Below are 19,036 nucleotides of genomic sequence, written 5' to 3' on the forward strand. Positions count from 1 at the left end.
ATTAAAGTAGACAATAAAAAATATTCGAATCAGAATTGAATTTATATCATTCCTCCGGATCGTATCAACAGCTAGTTGCTGCGCGTCGTAGTGCGTGTGGCATCATGAGTTTCCGGGCGACACGTGTTTCGAAAAGCGTTCCGCTGCAAGGACGACACACGACAAATAGCGGGTACAATGTATAATTTATACAGCGTTTCAGAACCGAACAAATTTCTTGCCTCCTACCGCACAACAAAATATGTACGGCGATAATTTTATTTTATCGACACGACGACGACGGCAATAATCCGGCTGGTGCATTATGCATTGTATCGAGTGATTCTTCGAACCGATCGACATTTTTTTGGCCCGATTGGTGTTGGGTGGGGGGTGGGGTTCCTCAGACAATGATGCGTGCGTACGGGACACGTGTCCTGTTTGGTTAGGTTAGCGAACGGTCGGGCGGTCGGTGTGTCGGACTGGGAAGAGTGGGTGCCGGGTGATGTGTGTGGCAGTGCCGTGTAGATTGGCGGGTAAGGCGGGTAGTGTGTGTGTGTGTGTGTTGGTTGTGTGTGAAGCAAGCAGGTATCCTAACCTGTACGCTTATAACGTGTGCGTTCATCATCACAACCGACGGGAAAACTCCTCTTTGGTCGACCGGATCGGCATCGTCGCATATGTTCTCCGTCTCCGTCTCGCTAACGCAGAACATGGCCAATTTTACGATCGGAAAAATCTACTTTACTCCGTCATTTTTAACGATAGAGTGAATTGACCTATTATCAAATTGAAAGGTAAGAATATTGTACAGGGTTTCGGCGCAGGCTTTTTACGATATTATAATTTTGAAGCAAAAGTTTTAGACATTTTAATACGTACAACAATACTAGTTACAGTTTTAAATAACGTAAAGAGTATTCGTGAAGCCTTGAATAATATTCGTACCATTAAACTTGATATAATCATAGGTCAATTCACTTTAATATTAAAAATAACTAAGTAAAATGAATTCTTCTAAAGGTAAGACTTGCATGGTTATATTACCTTTATATGCTGTTGCCTGTTAGTAAGACGGAGACCGCACATGCGGGGCTATAGTAAATTAGTAAAATACGAAAACTATAATGTCGCGGCGGAGGTTTTATTAATATTAAATAGCAATATACGAAACATCACATTCACGCTGCCCTTGGTCGTCCCTTAAACATTGAAAAATATATAACAAAAAAAAAAAACTACATTACGTTTTTAAGTGATTGACGAGTGACGACGAAGACAAATTAACGAAGGTACCTATATTACCTAGGATAGATCGGCCATTGGAGGCCCAGCTCGTGTATATATGTACATACATATATATTATTGGACACGGGAGAAAAATATTATAAAAAAAAAAAAAAAAACGATACGTTCGTCCCCCGAGATTGGCGTGACCGGCGCCCGTCGTTATTATAATAATATTAGGTTAGGTACGGCGGGCGCCGGCGAAGCGTATTCCGGCCCGTTTTCTACGTTGCGAGCACCGAGTGAAATCCCCTCGGCGGTTTTTATTATATTATTCTGTCATTTTTTTCGATTCGTTCGTACGCACCCGGGAACCCTAAACGAAGGGAAAAAGAAAACGATTTTTTTCCAGCGCACACAACTTATGTACTAAAATCGCGCGAGCATAATACATGTTTTTAATAACCTAATGGATTGCGACATGATACGGAGCGGCGAACGTCTTATAAATATGTAAAACAGACATGTATATATATATATTTATAAACTATCGTTTTTAATATACCACATAACTAGTCACAAGTGTAATATTTCTGTATACGGGAACATTTGGTTTGGTAAACAAAGTACTTAATACCTTGTTGTTGTTGTTGTTGTCGTTGTTGTTACCATTAGGTATTATTTTTATTATTATAAAACATTTAACCGAAAAAGATATATCATTTATGCGTATATAATGGCCGTTCCATATAGTAGTTGTATTGCACGTCGTGTAATGCGGACAGAAATTATTTCAAAAGGGACAAATTATTCAAAATAATAATGCAATAAGCGCGTATAGAAGAAAAATATATACAAAGCAATATTACACAATGTATGGAAATTAATATTTTTGTGTCAAACTGACGACAAAAATGTTGAAATATATAGTAGACAAAATGTGCCTACTATAATAATATTGCATGACATCATCGCGGTATTGCTGCAAACTAGAACTGTAACAAATAAATGAAAATCATTAGTGTTTTGTATTTTGGTAGGATTGCTAACATCTGATATATATAATATTTTTACGCAAGTGTGGTACAAAGGTACAAAATATGAGACATTTTACTAAACCGCTTGATGAAACGCGTAACCGGTCAGTGGTGATTGTTCGATGTCCCCTCGAACGCGCGAGCAACACAACTGTCTTGTTTGTTCGACGAATTAACTACTTGAAAGTATTTTAGGAGTAAATTAACGATCGGACGACAGCAAAAATAATGTACATTCTTTATGCACTTCGATCGTTATAAATTATGATTTTTAGTGTATTGCACTATAATAATAATTAGCTTTAATAATAATTATTTATACAATATTACTTATTAATAAAATTAAGTTATTAGATATATTATTATTATTATTATATTATCATTTTAATAGTTTCAAATTTAATTGCATGTTAATAATTTCCACATATTTTGTTACAGGTAAGAAAACTCAATCAGTGGCCAACGTCCCAAAAAGAGTCAACCGCAAATCTTCAGGTATTTTTCCCATAGCATATCATAGGTTCTAACATTATACTAACCACACGTCAATTGTGCTTCGTTTGCCTAAACGTTACAATAACTGATATCGGTAATTGAAAACTTCACATTTTAAACAGTTCTATCTATAAGTAATCAAACTATTTAATAATAATTCGATGGTCGACGTTACTTTTCTCCCGAATGTGTACGTTTTGAGTTTGAATAGTGATGATATATATATATATCTGTAATTCGAGTGTATGGCCCTTATACTGTCGTGACTGATTGAGTACTTTCTAAAAATGAACGACAAATAATGTGCATTATTATTGAAGAATTGTATTATCCTTTTACTTGGTCACTCGTACGTACGCTTTAAACTCTTAATTGTAATCGCCGCGTTAAAAAAGTATATTTAATATACGTTTACGTATTAAAATTAGCTACATAGTATTAATTAATATACGAAATCATATGGCACGATCTTAAATTCACTTCCAAACGTTATGATTTTGACCATAAAAATGTTGTACACGTTTGATGTGTTATCATAACACACATTGTATATTTCCATTAATATCAATGTTCTTATGAGCGTCGTCTAATCGTTACTTCGAAAATGACAATTTAAAAATGGTTAAGCGCGAGAAAGTTATAAATTAATTACAATACACTATAAACGTATCGAATGCAATTATATGTAGCTGTTGAATAAATCGAATACGATATTAAATATAATGAAATCGTATTTTGTTCGAAATTAATATTAACTAATATTAGTGTAGTGGATCTCTCATCATAAAACATATCACTTTTATAATTTTGGTCGGATTACGTATTCATGTTGTTAAATTCGAAATCAGTAATCACCTACACTAAACTAAATACACACTTGGACTTGGATTGTGTTCAAATCACTATATAAACATAATGTAGATGTGTGCCAAGTACAAGTTAATTAATTTGTATCGTTCTGGTTTGGTACAATTTATAACTTTTTCTACATACTACGTACTATATTATCAATACATACTATTTATTTTTAAAATACTTTTAGTTGTGTTAAATAAATTTAGTAAGATTTTTTTTTTTTTAATTTGAACAGTTTAAAACGTATAAGTCTAGACGACGAATAATAATATTTCCACACAAAATACAGCGAATAATAGTTTATTATATTTACTTATATAGTAAGCATGCTCCTCCTATTATTTATCCATTGATAATGATTTTTTTTTTTAATTCTGTTTTTGGAATTTTTTAGTACTTTTCCTGGTTGTAAAAACAACTAAACACTTTTAATAAATCAATTTAGTAAGCTAATGATCTCTAATTAACATAATTTAGTGGCCTGTGATTGGTTCATTAAATTAATCAATTGTTCATGCAACCCGGCATTAAATTTTTAATATAAAATAGGAGTATCATATGATGATAAAAACTTTTTTTATGAGAACTACTTTCTATAAGTTGTTAAACAGATAATTTTAAAAACCGAATATATCTAAACTGATATTTCGAACGTATTTAAGATAATATCCATTATATCCATAATAATAGGTTAGGAAGCCATGATGATTTTAAAATCAACCAAGGTTTCGTTTTTATGTATAATAAAACGTTATAGGTTTAAATAAATTCATTAGTGATACTCGTAAAACAATTAATATAATTATTAGAAGTATATATTTTTTATTTGGTTCTAATATCGCTGTTCGTTAATTTAATTTTTGTATTTATAAGGAGTCTCCCTAGGGCCACCAAATTTCCCACTAAGCCACTTGGTTGGATTATTAAAACTAATTATTAGACTAAATATTATACTTATAATTTATATTTTATAATAATAATTCTGAATTCTTGAATTTAAATTTCAACTTAGGTATCAACGTTTAAATAAAAATAAATTTATTTACAGTTTAATCTATTAAAGGTGGAAAAATAATACGTAATTGAAAACATAGTCCTTACTATACTTGAAACTCCAGGAATCAGATTATATATAAATTCATAATGTAAAGAAAAAAATAAGTTGAGCACTCTGTATATTTATGTAGTTTTAACTATATATATATATATATATATATATATATATATATTTTTTTTGTTAAAGTGATTTTAATTATCAATATAATGTATAGTTAATATAAACTTACATATTATATCGGTATTTAATTTGAAAATTTTCATTTTTGAAGATTGAATTTCCAAAATGTTTTTTCCTTTCTTTGTATTTCTACCTACTCCGCTATTACACATATAATGCATATTTTTAACGGTGACTGCGTTTGACACGATAATTCTTTTCCTGGTTATAGTTATTATAATAATTGGGAAATAGATAGCTATTCAACATCATCTTCACTGAATGCGAACATAATTATCTATACATTTATAATGATTCAAAAATTAATAAAAAAAAAATCTTACAGGAAATGTTTTTGATTATTTTATTAGTTTTTTTACAATTAAAGTATCTGTAATATAGGAATTAATAGACTAATGTCACAAATTCCATTAATGGTTTATAGAAAAATATTCAGTATTTAAGAAGTATCATTTTATATACGTTTCGATCATATTATAATACTTATATATAGTATATATGTCTACAAATTATTTTGTTTGTGTATTTACATATTTAAATTGATATGAATTATTAATTTTTAGGTGCACTAATCAAAAAATAAGTACCTATAAATAATTATTTCAATATTTTTTTATAAAACTTCTACTATTACAACGACTGTATACACTATACATGATTATATATAATCTTTAAAATACCGTTTAAATTTTTATATTGAATTTAGATTTATTTAGCGTTAATACATATAATTTTTATTTATCATTATAATTCACATTTCGCTAAAACAATTGATTTATGGAAACCTCCATGAAAAGTGTCTACTCGACAGCTTCGAAGATTATTATTATTTATGTTTTATAATTTCCTAGTGTCTCGTTTGTTTGAATTATTAGAATACGTTAAGAAATCACTGTGAAAATTTATGTCAATATGGAGATGAGTTTTGTAATATAAATTCTAGTATTAAACGTTTTTGCACAAGGTTAGGATTTTTTCTCTCTCTTTCTTATAAATGACTCAAAACAGCCTTGTTCTCGGCCGGTATCTCGTTATAGAGGCCGCGCGCACTTGTTCATGGATGTATAGGTATAGGAAATCCTTGATCTTGTATTTGCTACGCAAAACTACCGTGCACAGCCACACTTTATTGAATGTCGCCTGTACCAATTGGTTCGCTCCTCCGAATCTCTAGGTAATTAGCTCTAAAACACCACAAGAAGGATCTTCGCGAATCCTTATTTTCCCACCGCACTGCTGCTTGTCTGCGGATTACATCGCGAATATACCGTTCACTTCCGTATTAGATTGTCTGTGGACTGTGGAGTGGAATATAACTGTTTTAGAGTGTGCGGCGTGATTGTTATCAAGCGTCGTGTAATTTTCTCCGCAACTATTGGTTACCAAAATACGTTTACACGTCTTAATTTCTAATTGTGACAACTGTCTGCGGAAATGAAAAGGAATGAACATAATATTCTTAAGAATTATAATTTTTCGACAAATAACGCGGGCTTGTCACAAATAAAAGATTTCAACGGTCGTGCACATCAACTTGAATGTTTTAACGAAATACTAGACAATACAATTTATATCTAAACTACATATAATACCTAATAATTATTATTATTTGCTGATCTTTAAAACCGGTATTTAATAAAATCTTAATAATTTCAACTGTGCTTAGCTTAACTATTATAATTCGGTCGTTTGATTCGTTTATCACAAACATTTGAACATTTAAAACATTGATTAAATTTTCATTTTTCATTAATATACCTAAAATTCATTACTGTGTTATTAATACCTGTGGATCTTTAATATCTATTTGACGAAATGATTAAATCGTATAACGTACACGATTTGACGCATTTATTACAATATTAGTCACCTTTAGGTAGTATAATAACCACCAGGTATAATAGATGATTTGTAGTCAGTTTTCTAAAACTCAAAACAGTAAAGCAAATGTGGTCATCGTGTTGTAAACCAACTGAATTTATGATTTACTGCATTATATCAGACATTCTGTCAATACACAAACATACAATTAATACAAAACAACCGTTACAACCTATCTATTTATTATAAATTTTAACTGTCAATTTTACTTGTGTATTACAAGACGGATTTAAAATAAAAAAATATTCCAACTATTGCTGCATAATTCCAAAAAAACCACGTGTTATTAATGATGTTTTTTTAGATTACATTATTACATTATTCTCGTTTCTTTCACTTTCACGTACGAAAAACATTTGCGCGTGCTAAACCATATAGTAGGTTTATAAATAAAACAAATACAATATTAATATACATTATAATTATATGTACACTTTGTGGACTATAATAGGTATATACGTATATAGGTATGAACCAATATCTAAATATATTGGCAATGTAAATTTTCAATTAACTCGACTTAAAACCGGATGTGTTTCAAATGCATTCAGAGGGTGTCCAAATTGTTGGTAAACGAGATATGCGTAAAGAGGTTTCTCTAAAAAAAACGGTACACCAAAGGAAAGGCGAACTGGTCTAACAAGATATCGTGTTTGCATTTCGCAGTAGAGAGTGCAAGTGTGTCCAGCCGAACATGTCGTGACGATTTGCCCACGCTATTTAGCCGCACTTAATATTATATGCTGGCACGCCGAACATAACTGAAAAATAAAATAATAATATTGTGTGCGAGTCTTTTGCACAACTGAATTATACGGCAGTTTACCTATATGACTTGCAGACCATTGTTTCCGTGTATGCTTTTATGACACTATGGAAAAATGCACTCGTTTTTGGAATACGTTCTAACATTATACAGCTTGATCAAGCTATAATAGTACCTATAGTATTTATAGTTTCTTATATTTTACAAGGACAATATTGGCTATTTACCTATATGCCGCTAACAGCAGATACATCAAAACTCGTTAAACAACCGTCAACACCATATATGAGTTGACATTAGGATATAAACAAAACAAGGCGGACAAAAATAAACACCTTACAAAATTCAATGTAGTAATTATTATTATGTGTTTCGCTAAACTGGAATTGTAAATTTGTTTAACGGTCCGCACGCCATTCTTTCGCCGGTACACGTTTACCACCGGTTTAGACTTGTTCAATTTGTAAGAGTAGAAAAACAATTTCACTTTTTAACATAAACATTTTTAATGATCAGATCGACGAAGAAAAATTAAACGATTGCCTCACGTTGCTAAATGTTATAACAATTTTATTAAAAAGCATCATATTTTGTAACGGCCATTACTTATATTGATATTATACCATTTGTAACAAATTATTTGTATTTACTAATCGTATCCTAATTTCTTTCAAACTTAATTACTCGATATACTTTGTAACTTCATATGTATTTATGAGTATATATGTGTACATGGAACTATTGAACTATTGTTAGTCATTTATATTAATATAATGATGGTTCAAATGTAAAATTAGGTTAGATTTATCATTTATCCAAATCAACACATTAGTACATTACTATGTGGTACTCTAACAGTCTGTTTAACTTCAACAATACAACTATTTCATGATTATAAATGTGTAAATAATAAAATGTTTTGTATTAATGAATCAATTACAACATATCTCGACATAATATAGCATTATTTCATTTATTAGCTTAGCATTAATGTTTTTGAATGAATGTGCGTAAAATACTATAATATACTACTACCGATAAAGTCATACTAAAGTCAACATAAACGTAAATCATAATTGTCGAATTTCCCATTGAACTTTGATATACTTACATATATTTCATTTGCATTATAAATATAATTACTGTTGTTAACGTAAAACCCTTCACTGAGTTATCGTGATAAAAGTATAATGCAAGTATACAGGGCGATACTCGTTTCGAAAAGTATTTAATATTTTATAAACATAATTTTAATTGTTTTATTTTTTTTATATGACAACATTTATATTTAACTTCATATTTCAATGCAGAAAATTTTTCTGGGAATTTCGAAGTATAACAGTTAAATTTCAAACGAATAGTTAATAACTAATAAGTTACAAGTATTTAAATTTTAGATGTAAGTAAAGTACTAGGAATACTTAGTTAAATATATGTCCGCTACTCAGTTAATCTAAACTTTAAATACTTAATGCTTCGAAACAAAAAAACAAAATTTCAAAAATACATATTACAAACAATATTTTTCGTGATTTTAAGAGTTAGTTGTAAAATAATCATCCCACAGATGCAATTTATTTTAAATTTGAAACGGTGATTAATTGTTTTTCTTATTTTTTTGTTTGTTATACTCTTTATGTACTATAAGTAATATAATATAATAATAATATATAACCTACACATAGATTTACCTATATTACCTAGTTAAAAACCTTCGTATTATAAATAATAGCTATACGTTTTATATACGTTACAGCTATATTAATATTTTATTACGTCGGAAATGAAGAAAATTAATTTAAAATATTAAATGAGTAATGTAAAAAAAACTATATAATATTATAATAGCTGGTATATTGATATATTACGTGCTATGGAACCAAAATTAGTAATTTTCTGTGTTGAATTAAATTTTAATTATAATAGTCAAAAAATGTATTGCATGTATAAAAATATAAAATTTCCAGGGTTATAAATTATTGATTTTTAGTTCATTTTAATTTAATAAATAGTTATTATATTATATAAACGTGAAAAGTACTAAAACATTTATTAACGGACCTATAGTATACTTGTATTATATGCATCTTTTAAAAAATAATTATTTATTTTATTAGACGGTTAATTAATATAACTTTGGTTTCTGCAACAAACAAATTTAAAAAAATATATATATATACTGTATTTAAAGCGTGATTATGGTCGAAGGTACTAACTAATAATTTTTCCGATATTCGTTTAATACTATAATATTATAATGGTGTCTGCCATCACTACTGCATAATAATATGTTGGCTATAATATATACTGCAGCTCGCATAATATTATGAACCCGATGGAAACAATATCGTATATTAAATTGGACACAATAGAGCATAGACGGCTGTTCGACAAACTGTTCGAAATTCAAATTGACGATTAAGAAAGGTCCGGATATGAATGGTGGACAAATGTAAATTCGGGAACGATTTATACATGCATTTTTTCTTCGTGTTATTATTATTATTATTATTATCATCATCATTATCGTTATTATTATTTATGAGAAGCAGATAAGGAACGAAATTGATATGATAATGTTTGGTGAGAAGCCGCGTGGAGAGGGGTACCGTGGTTCCGCAGATGTGGGGGGCCGTGCGGTGTGCGAGCGCCAAGACGGTACCGGCGGCGTCGGGACTGCCAGTCAGCGCCGGTGCTGCGTGCCGAGATCAGTTCCCCCGAGAACACGCGTGCCCCCGTCGGTAGTCGAAGCACAGTAAAGCTTAAACGTTTCCAGAAATATTAAATAAAAGACGATTTTTATTTTTGTTGTTATTTTATTTTTTCGAAATTTGTTTTCAAAGCCGATTTATTACGTGAACATGTTGTGATTGAACGTTCGAATTCCGACGGATTTTTTTTACGGATATTGAGCAATTATTGTTTTTAAGTCTTGACAAAGTTGTCCTCCTTGTCCACCGAAAAAATATCGTACTGTTTTACGCTCGCATTTTTTTCGATTTTTTTTTTTAATTATTATTATTTCGCGTATATAAACCAAAAATGTACGAAGCGAAGTGTATTGTAATGGACTACCAGCACCATAATGCTCAACTACAGGCGCAGACACAGCAACACCTACAGCAACTCCAATCTTTAGCTCCGGACTCGACCAGATGGAACCAGTACCAACAGTTTTGGCGACATCAGATGCTAATGAATGGTATTCAGTGTTTTATATGAACGATTATTATGTATTATGTTACGCGTTTTCTACAACTGCGGGACAGGTGTATCGTATTAAATTTACTATGTTAATGCTACCATATACGCACAGCATAATATTGAACGCAGTTGAACATATGCGATGCGTTTCTGAATTTATGATTTTCATTATCCCCGTCATATATCTACATACTATATTTATTATAACTATTATTAAAATAACGTACGAGTATATATTATAATAATAGAATAATACATATTATATTATATTTATTTGTTGGGTAGTTGGGTGGGAAAAAACTCCGCCATATTGAATATTAAAAATCTCTATAAGTGTATTTTATAAAAAAAAAAGGTTTTATTATAATTATTAACGCATTAGTGTGAAGTACTCTTACTTAATACCGTCAAACTTCAAAGTATATATTATTGTATTTATATAAATTTATTATAAAAATTACAATCTAATAATAAATACTAATTTATTTTATTATATTTATTTTCCACACTATACTGGAGAGAAAAATAAAGTAAATTCCAATATTGTTCATTTAATGATGACTAAATTATATTATAGTTTATGATATCCATGTTACACCATATTGATGGATAAGTTTTTGTGGTCACGTACACCACGTTTCAAACCTCAAGGTGACATTTTTAAGGGTTAAACATAAAAAATTTACTAAAGGTCGACAGTGCGATAAGTTATCATTTGCGTAACAAAAAAAGTTTTTGTTAGTGAACGATTTGATTATTTATCTATCAGCAAATGTAGATATTTTTTTTTTTCATTTTGCTGGTAACATTAGGTAACACATCAAATGTATATTTTTTTCCAAAGCTATAATCCAATAATGTTATCAACATAAATACACCTTTGAAAAAATGAAACCATATTCATTAAACTACATTATATACGAATACTATAAAAGAAAGAAAAAATTGAAAAAGAACCGATGAGTTTCTTTCGCAACGAAACGAAACAGATGATAATATTGTATCGTCACATTTTGAATACCCAAAAGTGAAATGTCTGTAAAGACGACCTTGAAAGAGACGCACACCACTTTCTATTCGATTCTCGAGCGCACACGTGATTAAGCTTTCATAATGAACAACAATACATTTGGGTCATTACAAATGATTTTCTTCTCTTCTACAACCCCTACTCGCCATGTTATTTATTATACGTCCGTGTACACCATACATGCAATAATATATTAATATAATTGTACGTCGCGACAAATTTATTGAGATTCGAGTGAATTATCCATGAACGCGGGCGAGCAGCACATTTCCCGCTGCAACTAAACTGAATATATGAAAGTAAACACGTCTTATTCACTATTTGTGTAGATACACTTATCGCCTTAAAAAACGAATAAATAGTAACGTACAGAGTGTCATATTATCTCGGCTAACGAAATTTATTGTAATTTATCTTTGAATTACATTTACTGAAGTTTCTAATCCGTTCGGTGTTTACATTGTTCGAGATTATTAAATAGATATCACTTGTGATCATAAAAAAAAGAATATAGTAATAACAATAAGCACTTAATGCGTTCGCCATGTAAATGTAATAAAAATTTTTTTTTTCCCATTCCCTGCGTAAAAAATATTCACACCTTCACAGTGACACGTGTAGTTGTTCAGTTATTTATTCTAAATCCGTTGGACTTTCTGCCGACAATTATTCTATGATATGCCGTTTAAAAAAATATATACATATATACACGGTATATGCACGCACTTTCAATTTCAATGGTCAGCTAATTACTTTTGTATAATACATAATATGCACATGAGAACGTCCTTAACGAATCTTAATGAGTGAAATTCGAAAGTTTTATAATCGTCATTAATGATCGCAGGGATTTTAAGACGCTAATCAATTTATTTATTATTACACAATATACATTTTATGATGTACGCATACACGTTATTCTCTCGATGTATTTTTTATTCATATGCTTTTCACACCTTTGTCTGGCCAATAAATGAAAACAGAAAGCGATATTTAACACTGCGACAACAAAAGCAAACCTATTACCTATATAATAATATATTCGCTCACGTCAGAACGCGTATAGAATAAACGTTGTAATGTATATGCGTGTATGTGTGTGTAGATGAGTACACCTCTGGTTTTTTTGATTTTTTTCTTCTCCTATAACGGCTCATACTCAACGGATACGATAATATTAAATTATATATAGGTTTTTTGGAGACTTTAACGATAGACCACAAATGCAAAAATACTATTGAAAAGTATACCTGTATTATTATGCGGTTTTTTTTTATATTTGTAGTCACGTGCAGAAATAACGTTAAATTCGAACAGTATTTCGCTGTAGTCATATATTACTGCACGCCAAGGAGCCAGCCGACTGTATTATCTACTTTCACTTGCGCGTCGTTCCGTTATTTCCGGGGTAGCCTGTTTGTTCGACCGGTTAGCGCCTTAAAGAAAGAAAAAACAAATCAACGACGTGGGCATAGAATAAACTACATTTTTTTTTCATTTCGTTTGTTTTCTCAAGATCGATATTACTGGAATAGAAATTACAAATTACTTTTCGACGATAATGTACAACACGTATATTATGTAGACGCGAGGATATATAATATAAGTATTATATTATATTTATCATAGTAGCACTTTATTATAATACTTATTATTTGTGATTTTTCTTTTATTATGTTTGATATCTAACATATTTATCTCCAATTAGAATAATATTATATATATACCAAGATTTTGTTTTGAACTCTACTCCGGACGTCAATCATTTTTTAAACTCTTCAATCGTAATAATTGGCGTTTGCAATAATTAAATTAAATTCTGTTAAACGAAACCCGAACGTATAGTAATATTTAAAGCGGAATACTTGACGACTGTCAATGTGACATATATGGATGGCAAAATACTCATCTACATTTTTCTGTTTATATACTTAGCAATGTGTAGCTGCACGTATAGATATATTGTAATATCGGGATAACGCTGCACGCGCGGGCAGCGTAAAATAATATTTATAGCTATGCCCTGGTGGTGTATATAATATAATATTATGCCTATTATACGATTTCCCCTGTCGCGACCAACACGCAAACGCAGTCACTTTTTAATAATAATAAAAATAATACACTTAAAATATTCGTCTTTCTATATACATTATCCGACGACGTTGTCATCATAATATACGTCGAGATTCGATCGTGCCCGTGCGTATACGCGCGTGCATATATAAATATTATATATATATATATGTATGTATGCGTGTATACATTTACTTAGAAATGGCCGCCCACCACGGACCTGCAGCACACAGTCGTCTGTGATATTGACGATTCCGTCACCGCAAAAGTGAAAGTGTTATTATTAATTTTTTTTCGTCTATAAATATGTGTATTTTTATATAGGTATATATATTTCGTTTATGCACGCGCGCGCCGGTATGTCCGTTAGTGTATTTACGCACGCACACGCACTGCTAAAATATTATATTAGTCTACATCGTATATCCCCTCGGACGTCCGCTCGTAAATCGGTGCGCGTACGAAAACTCTCACTTTCTTCGCTTTATCTGTGTGCCCACGCGCGAAAACCAGAGCGCGAATCCCGCACCGTCCGGCTGCAGAGGCGGCGGCGGACAGTTCGGCCCGGTCTTCGGGATAAGCGGTAAAGATATTATTAAAAAATAATAATAATAATGTTTACCGCGCTATGTACTAATATTATAACGTTGTCGGCGTCGCGAACTTTCCGAATTGGTAGGGGGGGGCGGACGGACGCGGACGGCCGGCGGTTGAGTAATGTAATAAAACGCGGCTGCAGAAAATAACGGGACGTTCGTTTTTTTTTTCATTCGGCCGCCGGTGAGATGCGAGGGGAAGGTGACGGAGAAAGACGTTCGGTCGGTCTTGGTACGTTGGTCACACTATACCGCACGCGGCGGTGTGGCGCGACGGGTGAAAGTGAGATGGGAACCACTTTCGCCGGGAAATACCCGCTTGACGACGCCGACGCAACCGGTGTCCTTCCGGAATCCATGCCGCCGCCTTGCGTGATTCGTTTTTATTTTTTCCAATCTCCTACCGAGCCCGGAATCGTTATTAACAGTTTTTTTTTTCACTGCCGTCAGTAAATAGAAAACACAACGGTAAAAATAATTGCCACGCGGTTCAGACTCTATATAGATATACTCGTCACGGCCGACGATATAATACCATGATATACCTATATATATATATATATATATACTCTCATCGTATGCTTTGTACGTCCTTTATGCCTATGTATAAGACGCGCGGTCGCCATATACTCATGAAACGACACCCTCTGCGTATACAAAATTCGAACTCGTTGGGAGGCGAACGGCTTTTAAACACTTTTCCGGAAAATTGAATGCATTTGTACACACTTTGTACCTTCTGTGTATCGCCACTGATAGAAAAATAGGCGCCGGGTTTAATGTTAAGTACCTACGGTTTTCTGTCGGTATAATATAATATAATAGCCGATTCATATAAGTACTAATGTTATAATAAGTACACACTACCAAATTAAAAATAAATATGCGACTAAAATTATTATTTTTATAACAATTAAGTAGTAACGAGGTTCAATATTGAGTGGCACCAAAGTGACCTATATGGTATATATTATAATAATTGCACCGCTGACGATGTTAACTACTTAAAAGTACATCGTTATACGACGTATTAACGTCGATGTAAATGTTACAATTAGGGACAAAAACATATAGTTTTCGCGGAGGGTGGCTAAGACACATTTTTACGGTGTATTTTTGAAAATGTTGACATGTGGCTATCCATTCTTGCCCATAATATTGTATTTTATATGATAGTTTTGTTGTTATCTACGAAGCTTCGTCCAGACAATATTGCAACTGTTGTGTTATTTAATTGTACATATTTGTATTGCACAATTTGAATTATTTATTTATTTTGATGTAATTAAAACAATATATACCTAATATACCTACCTACTCGTTGTATTGTTATTAACGACTTCTTTATTTTGGCATTTTAATGACGAAGACGTATAAACTACACACTCGATAACAATAGTTAATAAGTAATATTATGCTTAATAGCTATAATATAATATAATGATATATTTATATTGACGACTTGACATGTACTCGTGTACGAAAATAATAACAATTTTTAGTGAAAATTACGAATGACGTGTATTTCTCACTTTGATCATTTTTTTGGATATCTAAAACCTGTTGGCCAATACTTTTGTGATCTAAAGCACATGATGATTTCGATTTTCACATATTGGCTTAACATAAAATAATTATGGCAACCTAAAAAACTATATTGACCAAAAAAACAAACAGCCATATACCGAAGAAACTGGTGTTGATAAATGAGTGAAACGATATTCGTCATCCAAATTCCTAGTGAATTCGATATTTGCGTTACAAGTAGTACCTATAGTATTTCTGTTCTAAAACTGGTTTGGATTTTTTTAGCGACGAAAAAAAATAAAGATGCGAGAAAGTCAAAAACCCATTGTTGACGGGCTAACGGATAATTTTATACTTCCAGTTAACGCGAAAAAAAGATGTATAAAAAATATTTAATGATGATAATAGTAGCGACGTAGTTAAGTTCTTCGGGCCGAACGACTTGCTCTTCTGCAGAGTGTTGCGCAATCGGAATAATAATAATATTATATATCCGGACTCTCGAGCAGCACTTTCACTTCGCGCAAACTGCCGCCGCCGTAGTCTGCGAGTACAGCATATAATCACATTATACTATATAATAATATAATACTGCACGCCGATATACCGCTACTATTAATGAACACTGCGAATCAGATAAAAAAATAAAATAAAACGTAATACGTGTTCGCGGACGATATATATTTCATTTTTCAGAAGAAACGCGCCCGACCGTTTCCGACCGGCTTTATCTAGACGGATTATCAGCAAATAATATATTAAACAAATTAATGGAATTTGAATTTTCACACACGTTTTGACGCGATAATCTCAAAATTTTGCACACGCGTCGTCGACTCGAACGAAATCTACTTTGAATAGAAAGTTTCGAATGGCCCGTGGGATATATTAAACACGGAATAATAAACAAGTAAACGTAGTGTAACGGTTGAAATTATTTATAAAATTTATTATTATCGTTTGTACAATATTATTAATTATTATGTATATAGATACCGTTATAAACGGCACTGTTGAGTCTACACTTTCATATGCCGCCGTGTGTACTTATTATTTGAACCTTTTAAAAAAAATACTAAACGACTTTATCCCAATCGGATGTATCCTGCAAAAAATATGGTATTTCGTTGCATATTATTATTATCATCGTCCAAACTAGTTTATGTTAATATTATATAGTTTATCACTTTGAAATATACCTAACCTTCGCATGCCAATTTCGTAAAATGGAAATTATATTTAGCTAATCTTATAAACATTTTTCATTATTATATGCGCATAAGTTACGATGGTTTTTTTATTTATCGAAAAATTGACTGGCCAGTGACTGTCACCACTTGTAATTTACACCGCGTTTATTATATACGATATATTTTATAACATTAGCACTGTTTTCTAAATACCTAGGTAATTAATTATCGAGTAAATAAAACACTGCGATACTGCGATATACTATAATGAATAAAGGTTATTAATGAATATTATATTTTAATAATAATATTACACACAGCAATCTTTCAACACCTGCAAGACTTGCACTGGTCAATGATGTTAAAAAATGATTGATAAATCCATCGTCTACCTCTGTAGTGTAAATATTAAAATATGTTTAATTTATACATCAAATTGAAACAAAATAATCGAATAAATTTATTATGTGTGTAGATAATTATGATAATTTATGTATAATAAAATCATTCATCTATCAGTAATACGTCGAATCTATTTAGTTATACAGTCATCTCAGTCATAGTTCAACACTGATAAAATATAAAGTAATGCATAATTTCTGAATAAACTATTTTTTTTTGTAGATGGAGTCTGAATAATGATCGTTTATATACTATAATATTTCATATAATTTTGTACACATAAAATATAATATATTATTAGTCCGTTTATAATTATAACAATATTAAACGTAGGTACTATACAACATCATCAAATATTAATCAAATAAATACTTTTAGACAGTTAACGGTGGTACCATATATACCGAATGTGCCTAAAACGTGTTATAAATATTTAAAATAAATTTTACATAATATATCTCTCAATCTCTCATCAATGGTATATAATTCGGTAAGTAAACGGTAAAAATATTAAGTAAAATATGTATGCAATGCGATCTATTGTGTTACGAAAATAAGTGATAAACCTATTTACATATATCGTATGCAAGTGTATCGGTATATAGTCGGTGAACAGCAGTGTAATAAGCGACAATGAATCCGCCACAGTATTCTAGTTAATTTTATTTCAAAAATATTTTTGCCTTCACACTGTATTATCGACTCCAAGTGAATAATGTATAATTTCTCCAGTAATAAATGTCCGGATATTAGGGAAACACAAGTAGGTACACCGGAGTATCAATACCCGTACATCGGTTTGATTTTCTGAGGATGAAAAAAGTAAATCGAATTACACACACACATAATAGAATATATTATAATATACTGGGCGTCTACAGCGTTTCGATAGAGGGAGGAAAGTAAAAAGAGACAGACGAATCGGAAAAGCGCAGATTGATGTCTGAGAAATGAAGACGAAAGTGAAAACGAATCGTAATGGAAGCAAAAACGTGTCAAATCTGTTACGGCTTCCTACTTCCTGCATTACGAAACGATCACAACTGTACATGTTCAGGTATAATACCTCTTCTTTAGTACCGCGGTAGCGGTGCAATTATCAGACCGGTAAATGTAGGTTTGTCCGCAGTCTCTCTTTGGTTCTATGTATTTTTCGCACAATTGTATCTTATTGGTATATACATGCATAATAATTGTATCCACCTTGTTATTATTTCATTGTACCAAAACCAAAGCGCGTGTATCTCGTTAACGTTTTTTTTTTATTTATTATTATTTTTTTTTATGCGAGAGTGTTTTTGATGGCTTGGCCTGCGGTCGTTGGTTGTTTTTAATCATTTTTTTCTTCTGTAATCGACAAGGACGGTGGTTTTTTTTTTTAAATTTTTGTCGCCTTATGATAAAAATAAACAAATACACACATGTTATAGAAACTCTAAATAACCGAACTAATCTCGAGCGGAAAAAAAACGAATCATCTAAAATATATAATATATATTTAAGATTAAGATACATGTTATACCTACTTGAAGAC

At 31.3% G+C, this 19,036-nt stretch overlaps 1 protein-coding gene across 7 annotated transcripts in view; it reads left to right on the forward strand.

Moving 5' to 3' along the window:
• LOC132928883 (hepatic leukemia factor-like) overlaps positions 1-19,036 on the forward strand; it is a 56,951-nt gene that overhangs the window by 32,647 nt on the left and 5,268 nt on the right. For 2 of the 7 annotated variants that reach the window (XM_060993818.1, XM_060993820.1), the window contains exon 2: positions 2,682-2,738. The exons of 3 other annotated variants lie outside the window; for them this stretch is intronic. In XM_060993818.1, the coding sequence (XP_060849801.1) occupies positions 2,682-2,738 (57 nt within the window). Of the gene's footprint in view, positions 1-2,681; positions 2,739-10,152; positions 10,680-19,036 lie in introns of those variants that run through there. 2 more of the 7 variants (XM_060993817.1, XM_060993819.1) reach the window with 1 other exon arrangement.

The sequence above is a fragment of the Rhopalosiphum padi genome, chromosome 4 (assembly GCF_020882245.1).
Source record: "Rhopalosiphum padi isolate XX-2018 chromosome 4, ASM2088224v1, whole genome shotgun sequence".
Taxonomy (NCBI): Eukaryota; Metazoa; Arthropoda; class Insecta; order Hemiptera; family Aphididae; genus Rhopalosiphum; species Rhopalosiphum padi.